The sequence below is a fragment of the Glycine max genome, chromosome 18 (assembly GCF_000004515.6).
Source record: "Glycine max cultivar Williams 82 chromosome 18, Glycine_max_v4.0, whole genome shotgun sequence".
Lineage (NCBI taxonomy): Eukaryota > Viridiplantae > Streptophyta > Magnoliopsida > Fabales > Fabaceae > Glycine > Glycine max.
The window spans coordinates 42,240,528-42,268,191 of NC_038254.2; the positions used below are offsets into that span (position 1 = coordinate 42,240,528).

The following is a 27,664-nucleotide window of genomic DNA, read 5'->3' on the forward strand; positions in this document are numbered from 1 at the left end:
CGTATGATCTATCCAGATTGTCAATCCATACCTTTTTAAAAAAATTGGAAAGCGTTTATAAGAAAATTTGATTTTGTTGAAATGTAAATTTTTTCTGTGATTTATTTGTTGTTTGTTATGGTTTAGTAATTTTTTTTGAATTGTTATTTTATTATTTGCCAGTAGCATTTGTAGTAGGGAACATAGTTATTTAGTTTGAAATAGATAGGATGAAAAGCCGTGTAGGTGGAAAATTTAGAAAAACTATATAGTTGGATAGTTAGTTCAAAATATTTTTAAAATTGATTTAAAGTTAAATTTATAAAATTTAGTTACGTATTAAAAATTATTTGAAACAAAATTTGAATGATTGAAAGGGAATTTTAATTATTGCTTAATTTGTTAGTTATTTTTAGACAATGAGTTTTTAGGAAAATAGTGAAAACTAAATTGAAAATATTTTAAGATGTTAGTTAGTAAAAAAATAATTGAAAGCAAATTATAAAAAAATTTACAGTTTGTATTTAATTTAAAAAACGATTGAAAAATATATAAAAAAAATGTTAGTTAGTTTTTAACAAAGATGAATACATATTTTTAAAAAATTGGAAATTGTTAGTTAGTGAAAATAAAGATTGAAAACCTATTTTGAAAATTTTTAGATATTGTTAGTTTTTTTTAGAGAATGATTGAAAACAATAATTAAATATTTAAAAAATTTAGTTAGTCAAAATAAATATTGAAAAACTATTTTTTAAAATTTTGAAATAGTTAGTTATTTTTAGAGAATGATTGAAAACAAAAATTAAAATATTTAAAAATATTAGTTAGTCAAAATAAAAATTGAATATGCATTTTTAAAAATTTAGAAATTGTTATTTATTTTTAGAGAATGATTGAAAACAATAATTAAAATATTTAAAAATGTTAGTTAGTCCAAATAAAAATTAAATACGTATTTTTAAAAATTTAGAAATTGTTATTATTTTTAGATAATTATTGAAAACAATAATTAAAATATTTAAAAATGTCTGTTAGTGAAAATAAAGATTGAAAATCTAATTTTAAAAAATAGTTGAAATTGTTATTTTTAGAGAATGATTGAAAACAAAAATTAAAATATTTTAAGATGTTAGAGTTAGTAAAAAAAAATGATTTAAAGGCAATTGTAAAAAAATTACAATTTTAATTTATAATTGTAAATAAAATTTAAGATATGATATGTTAAAATGTTAGTTAGTTAAAAAAAAGATTACGATGCAGATAATGGTTAGAACTAGAGGTCTTGGTCGAGCTTTAGGTTGAGCAATATGAAAAGTCTTGAGGAGGAGAGACGTGAGTGACGATGATGCCCCCCAAGCGATGAAGGCCTATTGCATCAGCCCATAGACAACGACAGCAAGAGCATGTTGTCGAGGACCCTCCTACGGCCGCGAAGGAATTGAACGAAGAGTAGCTAGAAGCACCTGTTGAAGAAGTTGCTATTGATGTTAAGGGTTTTCCAAGCGGACCCTATGACACATCAATTCTCAGAGATTTCAAAAATCACATTGCTTTGAGAGTCTGGAATGGAGAGGTATGTAATGTAATTTTTAAAAAACATAAAGAATGTAGTTTACTAGTTAATAATTTTTTTACATGATCGATATTATTGTTTGCAGGAACGTCCTGAGCTGAAGCTATCTTCCCATGGAAGGAAGATGGCTAAGTTCGGGAGGCCTACTCCAGAGATTGAAGGCCTTGTGGTGGCCAGTGGACTAAGTCCTTTGATCGCCTGTTCCCTAGATACGGGCAATTGGGGACTAATGTTTGCTTTTGTGGAACGCTGGCATAAGGAAACTAGCAATTTATATTTGCCCGTCGGAGAGGTGACTATCACCTTGGATGACGTCGCGTTGTTGCTACATCTGCCTACTGTAGGGCATTCCATAGCTTCGAGTTACTTCATGTCGAAGACGCTGTCAATATGTTGGTGGAATTACTCGAGGTCAGCGCTACAGAGGCGAGAGTTGAGACGATTCTGTGTCATGGCTCTTACGTTCAACTATCGTGGTTTGTGACGTGTATGAGATGAAGATCGAGGCAGGTCACTGGATTGTAACAGCGCGAGCGCATTTGTTGCATCTGCTTGGATGCACACTCTTTACTAACAAGAGTGTCACACACGTGCACGTGGCATTTTTAGATGCACTGCGTGACTTGACGCAGAGTGGGGGTTACGCTTGGGGCACTACTGCACTTGTGCACATGTATGATAATTTAAATGACGCGTCCAAGAGCACGGCGAGGCAGCTTGCAGGATATATCACTCTATTATAGGTTAGTTAAGATGTTACGATTTTTTTTTTCATTGAAGTTGAATATTATATGTTGTCGTGTATTTTAATGAATATGTTTGCAAAATATATTTAGTGTTGGATCTACGAGCATTTTTCATCCGTTGGTTCTGATGTTCCTGCCGAGGATTATGATGAAAGGAGACCGTGTGCATGTCGATGGACCTCTGGCAAGGCACTGCCCGTTTCCACGTATCGCAGGCGTTTGGATAGATTGACCCCTGACGTGGTGTGCTGGATTCCGTACGGTGATCACCGTTGATTTAGAGAATTTGAGGTCATCTCATTATTTTTCGATCATCTCAAGTGGGACCCCTTGACGGTCATTCACTGACCGGAGAGGGTTGTACGACAATTTGGCTACATCTAGAGTATTCTGCCACATCCTGTTGTGTCTTCACTCTCTGTTGAAGAAAGTGATGATAGATGGATGCAATTCGGTGAGCATATTGCACCTGTAGGCCAATTATGTGCAGTGTCTGGCCACTGTTCGCCAGATTACATGGATTGGTTTTACATGATCTCGCACCCATTCATGAGTTTGACACAGCTAGGGGATCCTCCTAGAGTTCCATCGGTTCAGCAATATGAGGAATTTGTTGAAGCAAATGTGTATTAGCAACCGATGGTAGCAGCGGCACCTAATGAGGCAGACGTTGATGTGCATCATGTTCGACATGCAGAGGTAATATTTTTTTTTTTGGTATTTGTGTTTGTTGCTTTCTTTAGTATTATATTACAAACAATTGTTATGTTTATTTTTTTTTTTTACTTGCTAGGATGGTTTTGTAGCAATTGCTAATAAGTTGGATAGGCCACTGAACCTGAGGATCCTGACCGAAGGAACAAAAGCCTATACTGTTGCTGAAGAATGTTTGGGCATCGCAAAAAGCTACATTGGCCAACCAACTGTAGGTCACAGATCGAGGCATAGGTGACGTACGAACGGTCATTGAAGTTGTTTTATTTTTGCCATGTATATGTCATTTATAATTTTTTGGATAATTTATTTATTTGGTACATTTATTTATTGACAGTGACATTTGGTTATAATTTTTGCCATTCGTTTATCGTTAATTAGCCGTTAATGTTGTGTTAAGAAATAAATTAATTCGTGCAACAAAAATAAATTACGCATGTATGATACATCGTTGTCAAACTTAACAAGACACTATCAATTGCATGCATATTTTTTAAAAAATCAATACTACACGTACGTACTGACGTAGAAATGACTAGTCAGTTGTTTTAGTTCTAATACAAGCAATACATGTCTGATGCAACTTAAAGCATGACATGACATTGTTGTACTTGACAACACAAACACAAATTTACGCGTGTCTATTTTTTTTTAAAAAAATTCAAGCAGTCTTAGTGAACACCATCTATATATATCACACCAACACTCTAAAAAATCACACATTCTCTCCCAAACCAACTTGACAAACCAAATTTTACAACAAACTATGGCATTTTTGGGAGAAACAAGTAGTCAGACGATTGTGAACTCCATATTAGCTTTTATTTTTCCGAATGGATCGATTATTCACAATGAAACTGGTGTTTATTTCCAAAATTCCACTCCAATACCCATTTAAGTACCTAACGATTGTGGTTTTCGAATGCTAAAAAGCAGAATGCACAATACCCTTCAGCTAACCGATGATCAATATTTGGATGAAATTTACTACTGGCGGCCATTCACGGATGCAGGTAACCAATTTCGCTTTCAATCTATGCAATTGAAAAACGATGATGATGTTAACATACACATGACCAATGCATATTACGCGATGCACAGAAGAATCTGGTGGCGTCTGACTTCTAAGAGGAAAAAATGTCATACTTTGTTGTCGTGAAAGAGAAACAACAATCACGTTGTATCGTGAAGCAATAACATATCCCATATTCGTAATATTCATCCACTTGTCTATGGTAACCTACATGTAACAGATAACAAATAGTGGTTACTTAAAATGTTATTTTAACAAAAAGTGACATAATAATAAACTTACGCACCATAGATAATCCGTCAACAAATAGGGAACACTTTAATTACTCAAACCTCTCTATGCCACCAACCTGGCTGATATACTCTTCGGACCTGCTTGTCAGTTCTTTATGCAGATGGTTGCACACCAATGACCATGATTCTTCACCTATTCCCAATAACGCAACTATTGCCCGATAACTACAATTACCATCCGCTTTGACATCAATAATGTTTTCAAAAGAATCCTGGATGCACAGATGAAATTGATCCAACATTGGAATATTTCGTCTCTGTATTGGTTCCTCAGATGATAATGCTCTACGCTTCACTGACGAATTACTATTTTGCACAGAGTGTAACACATCAACATACTCCCAATAAGACGAATCGCGTTTTGTTGACTTTTGTTGTTTGGTCGGCGGTTTTTTTGGAGCACCCTTGGTCTTCACCTTTTTTGGAGGAGGACACATGGAGTTCATATCAGGATAAGCAATTTCTCGCAGCTTTGACTTCAAATGTACTTTACCATAAACATCGAGCTGCTCAAAGCGTTTCGATATGGTTTCCATCTCCTCACTTATGGTCACCTGTGTCTCACATAACCCTTGATCTAAAAAGCTAAGTTTTCGCCAAAAAATGTGGATTGTCTTGAGTGGTATGGAGCTAACAACATATTTAAACAACTGACATGCACATGGAAGACCGTGAGTAGTCCTCATGACACATCCACAATGTGAAGGGTTTTTTGCCTGCATAAGCTACGCACTCAACGTGAAGGGTTTTTGCCTGCATAAGGTTACTTTAAACACATGTCTAACCACGTGTGTGCTTGTCTAAAAAGATGCTTTAATCTGGGTGTGTTGAAGTATCATCATATTATTCATTGCTTCCCAAACACTGCATATGTCACCAACAGAGTTTTGTAGGAGTCTCTTTAGTGACCAATGAACACTCTCAACCCTACATATGAAATATACAACAACATGTAAACAACTGCAACATTTTCATTTAAGCCAACACTTAAACAAATGAACACAAACAAAAAACAATAATGATACCTGTTAGTGGTTGTGTTTCCTAGATGCATCACTTTGTTGGTCCATGCTTTCACAAATCTTTATTTGTGCGGAATTACCCATGTTTGACACACATAGTCCACAAACATAGGCCACGGAGAGCAAGCCATTTCAAAGTTTTTAAGATACTCATCAAAAGAACTCTCACATGGATAGTCAACCAAACTCTCCCAAGCCTCCATCACATAATCCCATGCATTCTTTTGAGCAATCAGGGTTTTGCACTTTGCCTTCACATTCTTGTCAATGTGGAACTGACACAACAAGTTCGTAGCATCCGGGAATATAGTTTTCACTACATTCATCAAAGACAAATCCATGTCGGTGACAATAACCTTGGGGAGTGCATCAACTCTCATGAAAAGACCCCGAAACCGTTATAGAGCCCAAACAACATTATTAAGACGTTCTCCTTCCAAGTAAGCAAAAGTAGCAGAGAATGTCATTCCTGTTGGTGTAACACCAACAATATCAAGCAACGACAGTTTGTACCTATTTGTTTTGTAGGTACTGTTGATAAAAAAAACAAATTACAAGAATTGGTTAACTTTATTGCATCAGGATGACTCCAGAACAAGTCACGTACAACATTATCATCCTTCAGCCTATGCTAGTGAATATATTGATCCCAATCAAGCAACATCATCAGTTGTTGTATTTCGGTGTTACTCCCTCTTATGGAAGAACGGTAAGCATGTCTGACATTGTAAATTTGTTTGATTGTTGTATAATTGTTGTCATTGTGCTCCTTCAATGTCAACAGAATTTTTCTTGGCTTCACCATGGACTTCGTCATATAAGCAACAACAGTCTTCTCATCCTTTGTCAGTCGACCCGTATATGGATGCCCAACGAATGACTTTACCATTTCGTGATTGTGAACCCCACAAATTAACTTCACTATCCATCATTCTCCTCTCGAAACTGGCTTCGCATGCAACTTAAACGGACATCCACATTTTCTACTACCAGTGCATGTTCTTACCAAATTATGTTTCTCAGGCCTATACTCACCACTCCTTTTGCAAGCTATCCATAGAAATGAGTTTCTTCCTCGAATACTAGTATTGGTGTCTGACCTTATTATAACGACAACAAATCCAATGTCATGAGACAACGATCGAGTCCATTGTAAAACTTTATCACAACTAGTAAACAACTATAACACAATTCAAATAAGGTCTGACATCAGTAAACATTTGTGTAATATAATTACTGTACCAACAACAAATTACACAAATACCTGAGAAGTATTAAAGGCATAAGAGCAATCAATGTGTTCTACTTTAACGTCAGCATCTTCCTCATTTTCAACATTCATATCAACTTTTTCAGACATCATATTATCATACATCCACTGGTATTCATCCATCTTAATAAAACATTTAACATATTCAATTCAATATCAACAGATTATACAATCACCTCATTTGTTATTGACACAAATATAGTTGTTTACAAAAAAAAATATTTTACTGTACTTTTTCATTAAAATATCATATAAATCTAATAAATACAATCATTCAATAAAATACATAATTCAATTAAACATGTAAATACATAATCATTGTCATATAAATTTGTTTAATTATTAATCATTAGTATATTAATTTTTAAGCAATCTAATGTTAGTTAATTATTAATCATTAGTATTTCTTTTTTCACCATTCTAATTACTTGATACATTTTTTTATATCACTATCAAAAATAATATCACCAAATCAAAATTTCTAAAATTACTAAAACTAGTACAAAAAATATTTCAAAATTAATAATAATTAAATTAACAATTACAATCTAATAAATAAAATAAAAAACAAATAAATCCATATGCACATACGGATTGACAATCGGTCATACGGATTGTCAATTCGTATGGGTCATACGGATTGTCAATCCATATGTGCATGCCATTTTTTTCGCGTACTTTTTCTTCTCTAGCAACAAAAACCGATCAAAATTCACCGTATACTCTTGAGCAACGCACGTACACTACCAGAGATCAAATACGCTTTAAAACTGACCATAACAGAAATAACTTACACTAAGTGACGAAGATTTTGTGAAAAAAAAAATGGCACTACAAAAATTAAACTCCTCCTGCTATTTATAACCAAAAATAACATACGACATTTATGAAAATGGTTGGTTGCCTCAAGCAATTCTCTGAATGGTAAAGTGGTTACTTGTGTAAATAACTTTTGAACATGACTACTAGGGAATATTTGTTTTATTTTTGTCTAATTGAGTAAACAAATCTCACGTTTGAAATTTTTCCTCTCCTTTTTTTCACAATTGCGCCCAATTTTTTTTCACATTAATTTTTCTATCCAGTTTACTTCTGTTTCCGCTCAAAATAAAGATAATTAGATTATTTAGGTAATTAAGGGTTTTTTTTTACCAACTTCATAATTACGATAAATTTAGATAAAATAGTCTATTTATCTTCAACAGTCTGTAATTTGTCACATATTTTGTTATATATTTCCATTTTATTGTCCATTTGAATTTTAAATTTAATATTAAATGGAAAGATATAACTTTATATATATTTTGATTTAAAATTTTGAATAATTAAATTAATTATTATCGTCAAATATAAAATTTTAGAGAAAATTTTTATACATTTTTAAATTATTATCAACATAATTATGATAAGTATTTGAAATTATGAATAATTACATTAATTATTATTAATATCTTTATCTTTACAATAATAAAAGTAAAAAAGTTTAAATGGGAAATTTTTATGTAATTGAGCGGGAAAATTTTAGAGAAATTTTGTATCTATTTTTTAATTCATAAAACTATATAAAGATAATCATTAGGATAATTAGAACAAGTAAATCATCATCTTTATATTAAAAAAAGTAAATAAATATTAGAGGGAGTTCTCATAGATTTGAGCGAGAAATTTTCAGAGAAATTTTTTTATCTACTTTTAAATTTATAAAATTATATAAGTATAGTAATTAAGATAATTATGATAAGTATATATATTTTAATTTGAAATTCTTAATAATTAAATTAGTTATTATCAACACATATAAATTTTAAGGGAACATTTATTTTACGGGTGTGATTATATTCCTGAATGTTATTATTAGAAATATTATTCTTATCAAAATGTTTGATACATATTTCTAATTTTTGGAAATATTTTTAAATTTATTTTAATTTTAAAATAAAAATATTAATTAAATAAATAAAGTTAAATAAGAAGATTAAAAATAAATATTCTCATCTCTATATTCCTCCTGAAAAATCTAACAAGATTATGTAAAACAAATGTCTATTAAGATAATTTTTTATCTATTTTTAATTCATAATATAATAATAAATAATAATTAAGGTAATTATGATACGTGTATATATATATATATATATATATATATATATATATATATATATATATATATATATATCCTAATTTAAAATTCTTAATAATTAAATTAATTATTATCAATATCTTTTATCTTTAAATAATAAAAATAAAGAAGTTTGAGTACAAATTTTTCATGTAATTGAGTGAGAAAAATTTAGAGAAATTATGTATCTATTTTTTAATTCAAACATAAATTAAAAGAATGACAATAAATTTAAAAAACAATTTTACTAATTAAATAAAATAAATAAAAAATTAATAATATTTTACAACTCAAGGGTATTTTTTATTTTAATTAAAATTCACATTTTCTCTTCCTTTCTTTCCAAATCGAAAAGAAAATAATTATAGTGTGAGGCTCACCACGTTTTTTCTTTCCATCCTTATTTTTTTGTGAATGTCGAAACCACTTTCTTTCTTTTACTTTTTGTGTTTTTCTTTTTACAACCAAACATACTTTCTGCTGAGAAAAACAAAATAGCGAGAAATTAAAAAAAGAAAACTAGGTCAATAAAAAAAAGAAAAAGAAAGAGAGAAACAAACTAACCAGTGTGTGTAACAACAAAAGGGTCCAGCTATGACTTCTTTGTCCTGATATTATTCAACCAAAATTTTCTCCATTCCAATCCTCATCACTCTCACTCACCCAAACCAATTATTGCTTCCAAGAATTCACAGCAGAACCCCTTCTCCCCGCAATCCTTTCCATTCTCCTCCTAACAACCATTTCAACCACCTTTTCCCCCAGTAAATAAATAAAACCAACCAAAAAAAAACAAGCCGAGAAAAAAAAAAGTCAAAAATTGAAAAAAGTTCCCAAACAAAACCACACACACATGACATTATTAATATTAATATTATTAATAATTATAATCCCTTCACCCTCTTTCTCTGTCACAATGCAAAACTCACCCACCGTCCTCGCTGTTCCGCCGCCGCGCCCCGCCACTCAAATAAACGTCATCCCCATCCCACCGTCCTTCGACGGAGCTCCAAACTCCGTCTTCCCGAGCACCTTCCTACCCTTCCCGCCGCCGCCGCCGTTCGCCGGACCTCCCAGCTCCGTCGATCTCTCCCCTCTCGAATTCCTCCTCGCGCTCCTCGCCGTCGTCACCATCCCGGCCCTAATTTACACTTTCATCTTCGCCTTCGGCTGCCCGTCGCGCCGCCGCCGCCGGGAACCCTCCTACGGCGAGCCCTCCGTAGCGTCGGAGGTGTCCCACCACCAGGAATTCGAAATCGCCGCCGTCGCCGACACCGAAGTGAAGTACCGGAAGGAGGCGCACGCGAAGGAAATCGGCGGCGAGTGCCCGGTGTGTTTGTCGGTGTTCGCCAACGGCGAAGAAGTCCGGCAGCTGAGCGCGTGCAAACACTCGTTCCACGCTTCTTGCATTGACTTGTGGCTCAGCAACCACTCCAATTGCCCGATTTGTCGTGCTACCATCGCCGTCACCACCACCAAAACCGGAGACGGTGACTCGCACCTGAGTCACCGTGAGCCCGATGCGACAAATTTGGTTTGATTTTCATTTTATTTTTAATTTCTATAAATATTAAGTTTTTAATTTTTATACAATAAATTCCAATTATTATCTTATAAGTAGAATACGGAGTATCAAGGGGATCTAGCTATTGGGAAAACAATGTGCTTGAGTGTTGTATTATATTACTATCTTTCATTCTTACGGAATAAAGTAGGAACTTCTAGAGGATTTTAATGAACTTGAAATATGAATGTTGAGTAATGGGAGAGTGGAATGAGAATGTTGAAGAAGAGGATAGATAGGAATTGTCAGTGATTGAACACTTGAATTGTAATTGTAATGAAACTTGTGTACGATTTGAGCTACTGGCTTAAAATGGAATGAAGGCTAGGAAGTTTCCTTTGGGAAAGGAGTTACAATTTTTCTTAGTTGATTGAGCCCACAAGGGAACATTTTAAAAATGAATATATATATTTGAGTTTAAGGAGAGTGTAGATAACTCAAAAAAAAAAAAAAAAGAGTTTAGATAAATTTACTTACAATATTTGTAAGGTTAGTGTAATTTAGATTTGTTTTTTTTCTAATGTCGCGCGCGTGAAAATGTAGAGGTAACAGATAAAATAGGAAGTGGCTAAAGAGCTCAACAAGAAATGAAATAGTATACCAAAGATATTTTAATTATTATTTTTTATATTTATCATTTAGAAATTAGAATACTAAATTTATAATTTTTTCTCATATAAAATATTTTTATTAAATAAAATTAGATAATGTGAATGGATTTAGATTATAATTTTGATGATTGTATTTTATAAAGAATTGATACTTAATGGGATTGAGAGAGCTGCTGAGGTTTTATATATATATAGAGAGAGATGGTGTTAAAAAAATTCTAAGCAGGGTATATCAACAATTCTAAGAAAGTGAGCAGGGTATATCAACAATTTAAGAAAGTGAGGATAAAAGTAGAAAATGATAAGTTAACAATTACAGGCTCAAACACGACATGAAGTATTTTGATAGGAAAAAAATAACATTATATAAGAGTATATTTGGCCTGAGTTTCTTTCCTAGCTTAAAACATATTTTTAAATTAAAGCTAAAATAAAAACTTTAAAAAAATTAAAAAATGTTTGTCAACTTTCATCTTTTTCCCTTAAAAGATCATTTTAAGTTAAAAGTTGTTTAATTAAATAAGTTATTAAGTTCTAATTTTATTTAAAGCTAGTTATCCCGTCCAATTTGACGTGATATTCAATAAATTTTTAAAGAAACAAAAAATTTTATTTTAAAAAAATTCAATAATATCAAATTACATTAAAAAGTGTTTAATTAGCCAGTAATTAACAACTAATACATAAACCGCTAAGTAACTAATTAATAACTCATCAATTTCTATTATTTATTAATGTAATTGTTTTCTATTTCAAACGCGATCCATATATAAGCACAATGTACTAATTTAAAATTATTTGAATTCATTTACCATCGAGCAATGGATCCACTAACATGAGATTATTCTAGTTTAACTAGAGGTTTTAGGTTCGAGTCCTAAGTTTGTAATTATATTAAATACATAGAGCAAGAATTTTGTTGCCCACACTGGATGTTAAATACTTGGAAGGAGAGCATTATTGTCCATAGTAGTCTTACTTAACATGAATAAATTATTTCTAGTGAAGGATATATGTTATTTAAATAGAAAAAAAATATAAACTCATTTCTTTTGCATTTATTCCTTTCTTTTTTGCAATCACACACACATATTCTAAAATGTTATCATATTTGTTAAAATTCCCATCACCAACACTGCATATTAATTCAAATGAAGTTATGCAACATTGTTGTTGCAATTACGACCTTTTTGTTACTTAATAATATCACATAAGATGTCACCTTTTCTTTCAAACCCTAATTAATTGTTCTTTATATGACATTTTTTACTAAAAAATATTGTATATGATTAAATACTTTTTGCAAATCTTTCAATTGATTGTTAAATCTAAAATTTGGAGTGTGATATCTATATAGAACATCACAAAAGATAGAGGTCAATGAATTTTATTACCTATATAAAACATCAAGAATTTGATTTGAGCAAATGAGGGAGAGCGAGCAATGAAGAGGGAGAATGTTTGAGATGAGTTGTGCAGACAATTAGAGTAGTTTTTAGATAGTTTTAGTGTAGGCACTATTACATCAAAGCTTGAAGCCCTTAGTTTTTAGTTTTGGTTTGATAATTTTACAATGCCTAACATGTTTAATAGATGAGACATTTGTATTGAATGGTTTAGACTAGGCATGTATGTGATATAGTCTTAATTTTTTTTTCAGGCTTAGTGATTGATCAAACATGAAAAAGATGAAGTATTCTTATTCTCTATGTTTCCTAAGAACTTACTTCTACTTGAAATTTGGCTACCAACATCAAATTAATTTATTGCCTTATTTGGTAATCGAGTGCCCAACCAATTTCAAAAGAATGAAGGATTTGCAACTTATAGTGGAAACAAAGAGAATCTCTTTGTGTGATTCTATAATAGATTACCACAAAAGAAACATATATTCTCAGACTAAAACAAATTAATCGATTATCCTTTTTGATAATTGATTAACTAGTTTCTTGAAATGCCGAACAAAGGGAATTTTTGACAAATTAATTGATTACCTGGTTTTATAATCGATTAGATCTCTTTTAACTATCAACATTTATAAATACCCCTATGTGTTTTCTTTTGAAAAGACTCTTGATTCGTTCAAATTTTGAGAAAAAACATTTCAAGATAGTGTTCTAAAAGAATAACACCACAATTGGTCTAAAGATTTATGTTGATCAAAGAATCACTCATTTTACAATCATGAATTGATAAACTTGTGAAGAAATATTGAAGATTAAAGATCTACATATTTCAATTGTATTCAATCCTTTATATCTTTTATTCTTTTAGATTGTGGTCTTTGGTTAGGGTTACCAAAGATGTTAAAGAATTGATAGGGTTTCAATTCTAGATCTTTTCTTGTAGGGTTCAAGAAAAAATAATTTGATTTCTATTAGAGAATTGTGTGTGCATAGTGTTTGTACTTATGTTCTTTATGTAGTGGAAGTTCTAAAAGGACTTAGAACAATTGGATGTAGGTATGAATTTGACTAAACCAATATAAACTCTTGTGTGATTCTCTTATTCTCTATAATTCTAAGTTTTGTAATTATCTTGGGAGTGAAATTGATTTTAATGGCCATCATAATAGTTTATGTTTTCTAAAGATCTTTTAAAGAAACTTTGATTGATTTAAAGGGGTGTTTGTAATCGGTGCTAAGAACAAATTGATAAAGATTTTTTAAGAATCTATTCAACCTCCCCTTCTAGATTCTCAGCCTGATCCAACTGGCACTTTGTAAAGAAAAGTAAAAAAAAAAACATATGCACATAGGAATGACAAGATTCAAAATGAGGTTGTTAGGAAAAATTTTTGCCTTAGCTAGTTTCACAAAAACTAGTTGGATTAGCTTGTATATTTTGCTTTTGTGTGAATGCAATGGAAAAAATGAGATTTAAACCCAAGACCTTACACAATCCTTACCCTTAGGTAGACCCTAGTGAGAATGGACTTGCTTTTCTAAAAGCTCATTCTCTTTTTTGAAAAGGTATGCAAAGGCATCACAATAGGGGAGGAAGATCCCAACTATGTTAGCACCTCAAACCTTACCAATTATCTGCAACACACCAAGATTATATGGAAAATAGAAGAAAATATAAAAAGAAATAATGGAGAGACCGAACCAAAACCCATGAGCAAAGATCTAACCAAAGCTATAGTTAGGGAGACCTAATATATCTCTAAAAAATTCCTCTAAACAAAAAGGAGGAACAATGTACCATTAAAAAAATGATTTTTGTTGTACACCAAAATTAGTCAATTTGTTTGCACATGAGTTGCCCCCCTCTAAAAATGTGAGACTTTGAATTGGATTTGTTTTGTCATGCTAGCTTAAGTTATTCATTCCTTCATCTATTAGAGAGCTTCAAAGTATCAACCACCAGCTTTGAATCACATTTAAGCCAAAACTTGTCCCAACCCTTAGAAAATGTGATTTTAATAGCAAGCAACGTAGTAGAAAGTTTAGCAAAAAAAAAAAGGACAATGAATGTCAATGTTTTGAGTGAAATTACCTAAGATGATCCAAAATTCCATTCCTTTGTAGAAGAAGCATTTGGGAATAAGGAGTGCTTTGGGAATTTACATGTCCAAAGTAAAGAGATCATTGATAAGATGAACGCTTTGGATGTGAAGGACGAAGTGGGCGTGCTAAGTGATGAGGAAATACTACAGAGGAAGAAGCTTTTGGAGGAATATTTGACAATTAGCACTAGACTTGACTCGCTTCTACACCAACAATCTATATCTAGATGGCTAAAAGAATGGGACCAAAACTCTAGGTTCTTCCATTCTTTAGTCAGAGGGAGAAGAAGGGTAAATGTAATGAAGGACCTATCTATTGGAGGAAGGTGGGAAGATGATCTTACTCTAGTGAAGGAGGAGGTAAAGAACTTTTTCCAATCAAGATTTTTAGAAGAAGATTTGAATAGACCAACTTTGGATGGGGTGCATTTCAATTCTTTAGAATCAAAAGATCTTGCCTTGTTGGATGAGTCTTTTGATGAGTTGGAGGTAAAGGAGGTAGTGTGAGATTATAATGGAGGGAAGAGCCCTGAATTGGATATGTATAATTTTAACTTCATTACATAGTTTTGAAATGCCTTGAAGGATGATTTTGTCAAGTTAGTGGTGGAATCCCATACTTTTGGAAAATTGCCAAAGGGGAAAAATGCATTTTTCATTACTCTTATTCCGAAGAGGGATAACCCTTAAGAGTTAGGAGAGTACAAACCCATATCACTCATAGGATGCATTTATAAGGTGATTGCGAAAGTGATGGCTAGAAGGCTAGAAAGTCATTGGGAAGATCGTTGATGAAAAACAATGTGCTTTCATGGGGGGGGGGGGGGGGGGCTAGTTCGAATGTAACACATCTTGGAAGGTGGGAGATGGAAAATGTGTGAGTCTCTAGCATCATAAATGGATTGATAACCAAGCATTGGTGGAGATGGGATAATAGGATTTGGAGGTGGGATCTGTCTTGGAGGAGGGAGTGGTTTGAATGGGAGAGACCTATGTTGGAGACATTTTTTTCAGACTTGAACTAGGTGGTGCTGAACCAACATGACAAAGACTCATTTGTTTGGCTTACGTGTGATTTTTTGGAAATTTTTCTGTAAAGAGTGCGTATAGGGTCCTGAAGAGCTATACTGAGGTGGAAGATCCCGATCCCATTTTCAAGATCTTGTGGCAAACATCAATTCCATCGTCTATTTTATTTATGGCATGGAGGGTAATCATTGACAGAATTCCAACATAGTGCAACTTACACAACAGTGGGGTTGATTTACCAAATGGTGGTGTATCTTGCCCGATGTGTCTCGGAGAAGAGGAAACAATAGATCACATGTTGTTTGGTTGTCCTATTGCACAAGCTATTTGGTATAGAAGTCTCAAGTGGATTGGTATTCAATCGATATAGCACTGCCATCCAAAAGAGCACTTTAAACAATTTTGTCCTGGATTTATTTGGCGAGATACAACAGAGAGGTGGAGAGCCCTTTGGTTCTCAATTGTTTGGAGTCTCTGGTGTTAGAATATCTTTAATCTTTATTCTTTATACGGAAGCTAAAAATTCATAGGTCTATAATCTAGGACAATTCACCAAAAACCCTAGGATCTATAACATGTTTGATTATTAAGGATTAGATAAAATACCTGGATCCATAGTTGGTTCTTGATCTAAGCATTCTTTAACATTTGTTATAAGATCTTTGGGACTATCCATCACGATCACGAACAATGGCATTATGATTTTTCCTCAATCGAAACCTCTTTGTTCCATAATAGGACCTTCATAACTCTTCAGATGGGAAGAAGAGAATCTATGTGAGATGACTCGGTATATTAGGGATCATAGACTTCTTATAGCTTGTTAACCTAATAAGGTTTTTATTATCCCCTAATGGACCAACACTGGCATCTACTCATTTAAGTCCATATCATCTTATTTAATTGTCTAACTGACACATTTAATTTGACCACATAAAATAAAAATCTATTAATGATAAATAGCTAATATAATTTTCTTATAATATTAGCCCACATTAATTATTGGAATAGAAAATTCTAACAATCTTCCACTTAGGCCATATATTGTAACAATTATATAAAAAATCCTTAGGCGTGCATCCATACACTATTTACCTTTAGACTTCCACCTTAATAACATGGTCAATCTCATATATCAATAATGGAATCACTACGACTTTCGTCACTACAAAAAATGTGACTAGATCCTAATGACCATCACATCAATACACTTAATGACATAGGTCAATATGGATAAGCAGCATGAAATAATTTTTTATTACAACACGCTAATAACGACGGTCGGCCATAGATTGTCTTTGAAAATAATCCAGTGGCAGTATTGTAATTAAGTACATTAATAACGAAGGCGGTTTTTAAATAACCATATTAAAATTATGAGTTTAAGGACAGTTTTTCTAAAAACCGTCGTAATTGAATTTTGTACAAAGGCGGTTTTGTAAAAACCATCTTTGAATGTTTACACTTTTTATCGCTTTCTCGTTCTTTCGTATTAGGCAGTGCAGACCTTTTTGCTTTCTCTTTCTTATCGGGCAGCACACTCACTTTGTCACCTCGACTTCTTTGAACGTTCACTCTCTCTCTTTTTCTTCTCACACTCATACGCTCCTTCACTCCTCACACAGTTTCAAAATCCCTAGAAACAAACCACACTCACCCTTATCCGTCCTTTATGTTGCATTCTTCTTAGATCTATACCAACGATCGAAGGAAATCAACTTTCCACGATGACTACACTTAAAGTCTTGAGTGTGTTTGGCGTTCCACATTTGGTTGTGTTGAGGCATTTGGTTTCCTCAGATGCCTCATGTGAGATGAGGAAGAAAATCATAGATCCCTCATCCGTCGTCAGAATCAACCTCAACCATGGTGACATTGCCAGATACCTATCGAAGGAGCCAAGTTTACTTACTGAACTCGTGCTTCTCCACATCAACACTAACCGCTTCTGCGGCACTGTGCCACACAAGTTTGACAAACTGAAACTCCTATTCGAGTTAGATCTCAGCAACAACTGCTTCGTCGAGAAGTTCCTCGATGTGGTGTTGTGTTTGTCACAGCTCAAGTTTCTAGATCTAAGATTCAACAAATTCAAAGGTTCCAAATGAGCTCTTCAACAAGGACTTGGACATGATTTTCATCAATGACAATCGCTTCGTCTTCGACTTATCGTAAAATTCAAAAACTCGCTGGTGTCGATGATTGTGCTGGCAAACAATCGCTTCCACGGATGGGAATCGGCGGGAATCGGCAACATGAAGAGGCTGAATGAGATTATTTTGATGAACAACGCGTTCAGGTCGTGCTTCCTTGCGGAGATAGGGTTGCTGCAGAACTTGATAGTGTTCAATGAGAGCTTTTAACCAATTGCTGGGGCCTTTGCCTAATGCGGTGTGTTTGGAGCAGTTGAATCTGGCACATATATATATGTTCTTTAGATTTAAGAAGAAGAAATAGTATGAAAGGATGACAACAGAGGAAAAAAAATTATACAAATTGTTAAAGGTAAGTTGTATTTTTAAAAAAAATTAATTTATATATATTGACCCTTTCTATTGTTTTGAAACAACATGCTTCTACTGATTCTTTTGTTTTGCCTCTTCACCATTGTGTTTGCTATATCTAGATATATAGTATTATTTTATATGAGTGGAGAAATCATTAACCAACCTTGTATGTTATAATCTGCAGGTTGATAATATTGGAACAAATGAAGCAAGACTAAATGAAGAAAATCCAGCCTCGTAGTGCAAGCATGACACTATTTTTAATGAGGAAATTCGAATATACTGTAGATGGTGTGGTTGGATTGCCACTAAAATCAAATATATGACACCACCATTTGTAAGCACAGTTTGAATTTGATGAAAATTTCTTTACTACATGGATGTCTTGGCCATTTGTAATGGCCTTACTGGCTAAGACAACTTTAATGGGTATGTGCCTCTTGAGAAATGAAATTATGTTCATTTTAATCATAATTACATGCTTTTAACTTGAAAGTTTTATATCCTTTGCAACATGAATTCAGCTAAATTTGTTTAGCTGTATTATTCCCCTTGGATTATTAAAACAATTTCCTTGACAGATTTGGCTATCCATATGCAAGGAATAGTTTTATTTATTATTAATAATAATATATAAAACAATATATATCATTATTAATTTATTATTATCCCTGGTACATTTTTATTAAAAATATATTATTATTATTATTATTATTATTTTATTATCCCTAGTACATTTTTTCTCTCATTTTGTTACTCAACTTGTAATAATCTTTTCTCTAGCTACATGGCAAAGTAGGAAGATAGGGGGATCCGAGATCAACACGATTTATGATCAGGTAGTAATAGTAGACTACTCACTACTGCTTCAACTATTACTGCTAAATAGTTTTTAAATGTGCGTGTGTACATTTCTTTCGTGACTCTAATTGGTGAAATGAACCTGATCGAATGCCATCTTCATAGAAGGTAATTTTGTTTGTTACTTATTGTATTTTAATTTTCACGGGACATCTTCACTTTATAAGCTTGTTAATAAAATATAGTACTTATGTTGTTAAAGTAGATGAGCTCCATGACATGCAAGATTGACTAGTCTTCCTCCTAGATGAATTGTCACACTCTGATAAAAAAAAATTAAAATAACATGTCACACATGTCTTTATAAAATTATAGAATAATTAACTGCTCTTTTTCTAATTTTTTAGCACTCCAATCTGGTTCATCACAGTGCTTTTTCTCCTGGTTTACACTGATGGTAAGCGAGTACATCTTATAATAATCCACCAAGCTAAATCATTTTACTGATTATTGATTAAATGTATTACTATAATTACATTTTCGTGCATTATTTGTATATGGAGAGGTTGGTACTCTTATTATTGGCAGGGGGATTCAATGACTTGTTTCTAATCTCTGATGCTTATCATAATTGTTGAGATACAATGTATTTGTCCTAGAGACTTTAGTTATATTACTCTCTGGATTTTGATTTTTTTAAACATTTATTTGGCTAGATCTTTAGCACATGCCGTCTAATTAATTTGATAAGTCATTGGTTACTTAAATACAATTTTACAATTTTATATGGCAGAAGTGAGTGATTCTATATTGAGAACCAATCTTTCATGAATAGTTTTTATATACATATTTTGTTCATCTTGTGCTTTTTTAGTCATGGATATGGATTTTGAACACAAACACGATCATAATCCGGTGCACTCGGTGGAGGACAACGGAGTAGATTATCTTCTAGAAAGGGAGGAAAGAAACTGGGATGCAAATTTAAAATGGGAAGACATTCTTTCTCTTGGAGAACAACAAAGATTGGGGATGATATGTAAATATAATCTCTTGGAAATTCAGATAGAATTTTTTTAATTTCTTAAACATTTTTGTTTCATACAACATGCCCCTTAGAAAGTCTTCAATTCATTTTTAGAGAAATTGTTGCTTCTTTTTCATTGTTAATCTTGTTTCATATCCTAACAAAAATTAATGTAGGCAGTGCAACTAGTGTTGATGTAGAAGAACACCTATACGGGCTTGCAATAGATATGAGAATCATGGTTGTTACTTCCTCACAAGTAACTTGATTATATATGTATATTGGAAAAAAAAATACTACCATGGGAAATTTAGTGAATTAAGAATACTTCACTAATTAGTTGTTTTGATCTTGCCTCATTTTCTTCCTAGTGTACACTTATTTAATTTCTTTAGTTCTAGATAAACAAGTTATAGCATGTCTAACCTTAAACCTGCATGCTAGCCATAATAATGTGTGATCAAACTAAATTTCTCTACTCCTGTCCCCAACGTCCTGCTTTAATACCATTTCATTCCATGGAACTACGACTGGTTGATGGTGAAGGTAATTGGAAGCTTTGATTAATTAAGTAGTGAGTTCACTAAAACAATATTGTTGCCATAGATATTAGCCTATGTGCGTGTTTTGACCTTTTTAAAAAAAAGTTATTATAAAGCATAAAATAAAATGAAAATTAGTAAGGAATGGACTGGGGAAAGAGCATGGAGAGAAGAGAGAGCCAAGAGTGGGGTCAGAGAGATAAAGGGGGAGAGTATCATTTTTTTTGTAGTCAAGAGTGGGGTTAGAGAGATAGTGGGGCCACTCACCTAGATTTTATGTGTGGTCATTTTTTACATATGATGTGACTTCAAAGTTGAAAACTAAGTTTTCTACCGAAATCATATAACATTTCTTCTGCTTGACAATCTCCTTGTATTCTAAATCATCTACAGATGCCGAGGATGCAAGATTTGATGATGTCATCGCTGAGGATCGAACTAATCAGGTTTTTCTGTCCTTATGATATATTTTGCTTAGTATTTTCATTTTTAGTTGTGATTCTAGAGTACTAATAACTTCATTACTTGTGTGGTTTAGTTTGTGAACACGCTATAGTCGGAGTTAGATGCCCTTGAGAACAAGAAGGATGATTTTATTGGCGACTTCAGCAAGGTGGGTTTGTTACTTTCTCATTGTGATTTTAAGATAGTTTTGTGAATCTAGAGAGCAGATGAGGGGCTTGTTTGATGCAATCCTACCCCGCAAGGGCATTGGCTAGAAGACTCCAAGTAGATTGGGCTAGAGATCCAAGGAAAGACCCTAGGGTTCTCATGAGCCTTAGGGTAGATTTTGAGCCCATGGGCTAAGTATGAGCCCGCTTATCTTTGTAAATATTAGAATAGGTTTTTCCTTCGTCTAGGCCTTGTATTTTGGCCATTCTAGTAGTATAGGGTTTTAGCCTTGTAATTCGGGGCATTTTGAGTTGTCTTTGTAATAAGGACTTTTTTTGTTATTTTCATGTTTTTTGTCATGGGGGTGAGCTTAGCTATTATAGGGGGTGTGTAGCTAAGCTCTAGCTTCTCATCTCAAGGAGGTGAGCTTAGCTATTAGAGAGGTATGTGTAGCTAAGCTCTAGCTTCTTTAGGAATCTTCTTAAGGAAGCTTCTCAAGGAGGTGAGCTTAGTTATGAGAGGGGTGTGTGTAGCTAAGCTCTAGCTTCTCAAGGAAGTTTTCTCAAAGAAGCTTCTCAAGGAAGTTTTCTCAAGAAAGCTTCTCAAGGAAGCTACCTAGTCTATAAATAGAAGCATGTGTAACACTTGTTGTAACTTTGATGAATGAGAGTCTTGTGAGACATACTTCAAAGTTCCACTTCTATACCTCTTTTATTCCTTCAATTTCGTGCTCCCCCCTCTCTCTTTCTCTCCCTCTTTCTTTTCCTCCATTGAAGCATCCTTTCAAGCTTCTTATCCAAGGCTTATCTTAGTGGTGAAGCTCCTTCTTCCATGGCTTATTCCCTAGTGGATGGCGCCTCCTCTCACCTCTTCTCCTTTGTCTTCCGCTGCATCTCCATGGTGGAAAATCACCATTAAAGGACCTCATTGAAGCTCAAAGATCCAGCCTCCATAGAAGCCCCACAAGCAAGCTTCCATCAAGTGGTAATCAGAGCACAAGAGCTTCAAGTAGGTGCTCCTTAAATCTCCATTAATTTTTTTTGCTTTACCTTCTCTTCCATTGTTGTTTCTTCATTTTTTCTCCATGTATCTCCTCATATGTCTTGTGCTAAATGTTGTTAACTTGATTCTTTAGAGTTTCCATTGATTAAACTTGCTATAGAAGCTACATTTGATTTTCTATGGTTCAAATTTCTTGTTCTTGTTCTTGAACCATGAATTGTGTTGAGTTTAGGTTCCTTTGAGTTTTGTCTTGTTATTTTTTGTGGCTGAAACCTAAATCATAAAATTCTTAAAAAAATATAAAAGTAGAAGAAAACCTCAAAAATCTAGAGTGACTTGTTCACCTGTTGTAGTTTTGTCATAGAAGTCATGTCTAGTCATCAAACTTGTCACATAAGATTTCTTATGTTGTGCTGAATTTTATTTTCTTGTTTCTTTGTCTAACTCATTTGTTCATGAGTGTATGAAATTATTTTAGCCTATTATTTGATTTGAGTCAAATCTTTCATGTTAATTAGTCCTTAACATGTTCATGCAAAATTCTTAGAGAGTCTTTGATTGTGTACCTTTTCTTAAACTTTTAGGTTTCTTTATGATTGTGTCTATTGTGAATTTGAGTTTTGGTGATTGAATTGCTGGCTGAAATGTTGATCCTAAGTGAATATTGAACTCCTAAAACTGTGGTAAACAATACTAGTGAGTTCAACATACATAGGAAGGTTGAAAGTAAGCCCAAGGCAATCAATATACCATGCTTAAAAAAAAAATCGCTGGTGCTGGCAGCTTGGACATACAAACTTGTAAAAATTACTGAGAATTGGTTACTTCGAATTTTGAGCTGAATTTTTTACTGAATTTTCTAGACATCTGGAAAAAAGTTAGAAAAAAAGAAACAAGTGATTTGGATAAAATGAAAAAATACGAAAAATCACACAAGTTGGCAGGAAAATCAGTATCCAGAAAAAAAAGGGTGAAAGGGAAGTGTGCTTGCTGTTTTGGCTCAAAATTTATTCTATAATTGGAAATTTCAATTGAAAATTAGTGTGAAGACAAGTGCCAAAGCTAGAGGTTTGTTGAGTCTTTTTTTTTTAGTTTTTTTTACTCTACTCTAGAGCCATTCTAAGTTTCTCTTTTAGTCCTAGCTTGCTTCTATGTCCTTTTCATTGCTTTAATTGTTGAATAATCCTTGAAAAATTGTCTTGTTAAAAACTCCATTGGTTTATCTTTCATTTCATTTTTTTTGGTCTTTGTTTATTGCTTGTCTCTTTGTTTCCTTGTTTGTGAGTTGCCATATAGGGAATTGGAAAGGAGGATTGGTGTCATCCCTTGAAGAATCTGAGTCAAGAAGCAAGGGGCCAACCACCTTAAGAGCTATTGGACTAAGAAGCACTCCAAATTGAGTGAATCACCAAAGAGAGAACAAACACCAAAATTGAGGACCGTTTTTTAATTTTGTAATTTGCAATTTACTTACCTTCATTGCTTTCAAGTTTTGTAACAAAAAGGCCTTTCATTGGAAGTGTGTTGGGAGCCTCCAATAGGTTACCAAACTTCCATTTGTGTGTAATAATTTTAGGCAATTTTTTCCCTAGGATAGTGAGTGTTTTGTTGGGAACCTTGAATTTGGTCATCCAAACACTCTTAGGATTCGCCTAGTTTACATTTCTTGCTTACTTTCATAGCTTATTTCCTTTACCTTCCATTGTCAAACCGCCTAGATAGGTTTCCTTTTACCAATAAGTTTTTTACCTTATCTTTCACACCTCTTTTAGTGTTTATTTTGGATAGTTTTAACCATAATTTCTTTTACCTTTTGTTTTCAAACCTCCAACAAGAAAGAACCGCAACTTAGGAACCAACATGAGTCATCATTCATCTAGTGTTAATGGCGAGGGTACTAGTCATACAGACCCTTTATCTAGAATCTTAGATGAGTTGAGTTCCCTAAAGTTATGGAAAGAAAAACAAGAGAGAAAAGAAAAAGGAAAAAAAAGAGTGGAAGAAATAAGTCAAGATGAAAGAAAGAAAATAAGAGAGGAAGAAAGAAGAAAAATAATGAAACAAATGAAAAGAGAAAAACATGCCTCCTATAGAAGTCATAACTCTTGCAAAAGCCTAAGTGAAGAACTTCGTGACTATTACGAAGGAAGGCATAGGTCACATCTTAGACCTCACTCCCATAGAAGAGAAAAGGAAAGAAAGCCTCAAGAGGCTAACATTAAACTCTCATACTTCCATGGGAAGGACAATGTAGAGGCTAACATAGATTGGGAAATAAGGGTAGAGCAACAACTTAAAAAGATGTCTACTTCAAAATCTTATGTCTCTCACTCTTATCCAAAGAAAGACCAAGGTCAAGGCATCTTAGGGGTGACACCTTCTAAGCCCAAAGACGATAAGGGAAAGACAATAGAAAAGCAAGCCCCTAAGGCTAGTATGCAAGAGAAAACTAGCTCTATAAAGTGCTTTAAATGTCTTGGAAGAGGACACATTACTTCTCAATGCCCCACCACAAAAACCATGATTATGAGGGGCCAAGACATTTATAGTAGCCAAGATGAGGCTACTACTTCACCTTCCTCTAGTGAAAGTGAAAAAGCAAAAGGGGAAGAATCTAGTGAAGAAATCTACCCCCAAGAAGAAGGACAACCATTAGTGGTTAAAGAGAAGTGTAAGGAGGTAAGTGTCTCCTCCAAGAGTTTAGCTAAGAAGGAAACTCATTTTACAATAAAGACAAACAATAAAGAAACTTTCCCTCTTAGACAACCTCCACATTTTCTCTATCGTAAAAAGGCACTTGCTAGCATTGCCACACCTCTTGGGCTTAAGTTTATTCCTCAAGTAAAGAAGTTGTTGGATGAGGGTTTGGTTCGCAAGAGCTTAAATCCTTGTGCTTTGTTGGTGCCCAAAATAGGTATTATTAGGCACCAAGTCCCTAAAATAGGTGGTATGATGAATGTTTTGAGTGGTGCAACCCTCTTTTGTAAAATCACTCGTACACCTAACATCTTCATGGTGTGTGTACATAGGGACCCATTAGGTAGGTTTATTCTTATTTTTAGTTTCAATACAAACTTAGGTACTCATATGGGACACCTTAGGTTTGTCATACTTTTTGGTAGGAATAATCAATATGAAAATACAGAAAAAGGTATGTTTTATTGCCTTACTTTTCTTAATTTTTCAAATAGTGATCAAGGGGTTCCCATTAACCCTAAGAGAATAAAGGTCATTCCTGAGTGGCTCACTCCACCAAGTATAAGAAAAATTTGGGGCATCCATGACTTAACAAACTTTTACAAAAGGTTTGTCCCATATTTTTCTATACTTGTAGCACCACTCATTGAGTTGGTGAGAAACCATGTTCCTTCATGGGAAGATGCCCAGGAAATGGGTTTTCAGACCTTACCTTACTTCAACATACCAAACACCACTAATACATGTGTTTTTGTTCTTTTTACAGGTGTTGAGGGAAGAAGCCCAGAGTATGAAGAACCTCGGGATTTGAGGTCAAATCCTTTCCAAGGTGGAGGGAATGATGCAATCCTACCCCGCAAGGGCATTGGCTAGAAGACTCCAAGTAGATTGGGCTAGAGATCCAAGGAAAGGCCCTAGGGTTCTCATGAGCCTTAGGGTAGATTTCGAGCCCATGGGCTAAGTATGAGCCCGCTTATCTTTGTAAATATTAGAATAGGTTTTTCCTTCGTCTAGGCCTTGTATTTTGGCCATTCTAGTAGTATAGGGTTTTAGCCTTGTATTTCGGGGCATTTTGAGTTGTCTTTGTAATAAGGACTTTTTTTGTTATTTTCATGTTTTTTGTCATGGGGGTGAGCTTAGCTATTATAGGGGGTGTGTAGCTAAGCTCTAGCTTCTCATCTCAAGGAGGTGAGCTTAGCTATTAGAGAGGTATGTGTAGCTAAGCTCTAGCTTCTTTAGGAATCTTCTTAAGGAAGCTTCTCAAGGAGGTGAGCTTAGTTATGAGAGGGGTGTGTGTAGCTAAGCTCTAGCTTCTCAAGGAAGTTTTCTCAAAGAAGCTTCTCAAGGAAGTTTTCTCAAGAAAGCTTCTCAAGGAAGCTACCTAGTCTATAAATAGAAGCATGTGTAACACTTGTTGTAACTTTGATGAATGAGAGTCTTGTGAGACATACTTCAAAGTTCCACTTCTATACCTCTTTTATTCCTTCAATTTCGTGCTCCCCCCTCTCTCTTTCTCTCCCTCTTTCTTTTCCTCCATTGAAGCATCCTTTCAAGCTTCTTATCCAAGGCTTATCTTAGTGGTGAAGCTCCTTCTTCCATGGCTTATTCCCTAGTGGATGGCGCCTCCTCTCACCTCTTCTCCTTTGTCTTCCGCTGCATCTCCATGGTGGAAAATCACCATTAAAGGACCTCATTGAAGCTCAAAGATCCAGCCTCCATAGAAGCCCCACAAGCAAGCTTCCATCATTGTTCATTGCCAAGAAAAATTGACATGCTTTATTGCTATCATATGCCTTGTTCTAGCTATATTTAATTCCTGTGTGGCCAGAATAATTATCTCCGTGTCTGTTATGTTGGTTTAAGATTCATAGCTTTCGAATTTTGACATATGTGTGAGATGTAATATGCTTGAAAGATCAAGCTTCCTTGATTTTTGTCTTGAAAATACATACACAGTAACTTTTATTACTGCATGGTATAACTTTTATTTCAATTTAATTATTGAATTTTAAATGGATATTAAGTGTGCTAATATAGGGCAAGTCAAGCTTGCAGGTTTTGGGTTGGCAAAGGTAGCCTTTAACAACCTTGAATTTATCTATTCAGCTTCTTATCATACACAATCATAATGCTAGTTGCTTATAATTCATATTTTTTTGTATATTTTACCTTCTCAGTCAACAAAATTTAATGATGTTAAATCAAGCAAAGGCTCTCCATACTAGATGTCCCCTGAGCTCTTGTATCATTTGCTTGGAGTAATTCCTGCAAAGGAATGAAATCATTTTTTATATTTAAATGAAAATTATATTTAAGGAATATGGTAAAATAAATTAAACCTTTGAAAAAAATTAGTTTTAAAAATTTTGAATGTAATTTTGCTGATAAGAGTTAAAATGCAAATAAAAATTCTTCAACTTACTTACAAATTAAAATTACAAATAATAGAAAAAGACTAACAGAAAGACTTGAAAAGAGAAGCTAACTTTTTCTATTTGTCCTATCTTTACATAAAAGTAAAGATATGTGTGTTAATTGATAGTTATAACTTTTATATCTTGCAAGTTCACTAATTCCGCAGAATAAAAAAAAAGGCAACTAATTCCAATAATAGCTAATAATATACATTCTTATGGTCAACTTCTTATTGTAGCACATTTTTAAAATATTGTAGGTAATATGATTTGAGATTAAGGTTTTCAACACTCATTGTTTAATTAATATTTTTATAAATGAAAATTTCTTTCTTTCTCAATTTTATGTTGTAATATAACAATTAAATAGATTTTTTAGACATGTTATCAAAATATTGAACAAGGTTGTTACTTGTTATTAGACAACCAAATATGAATATCAGCAACACAATTTTGCATGAAAAATGAAAGATGTTTCATTTTAGGAGAGCCCACACTAATCTAGCAAAGGGGCAGTCACACAACACTTGTAGGCCTGATTCCTCCATGTTTGAGCATCTCAGATAGATCAATGGGTTGGGATCTTTCACGAGAGTGT

General features: G+C 33.5%; 1 protein-coding gene across 1 annotated transcript; it reads left to right on the forward strand.

The window, feature by feature from the left end:
- Window positions 1-9,325: 9,325 nt before the first annotated feature.
- LOC100810869 (RING-H2 finger protein ATL33) lies at window positions 9,326-10,450 on the forward strand. The gene has a single exon (XM_003552107.5). The coding sequence runs from the start codon at window positions 9,606-9,608 to the stop codon at window positions 10,290-10,292; it is 687 nt and encodes a 228-aa protein (XP_003552155.2). The 5' UTR covers window positions 9,326-9,605; the 3' UTR covers window positions 10,293-10,450.
- The last annotated feature ends 17,214 nt before the right edge of the window (window positions 10,451-27,664 follow it).

What these genes read in the sequence shown, in the direction of transcription:
- LOC100810869 (XM_003552107.5), top strand. Translation starts at nt 9,606, where the DNA reads ATGACATTATTAATATTAATATTATTAATAATTATAATCCCTTCACCC.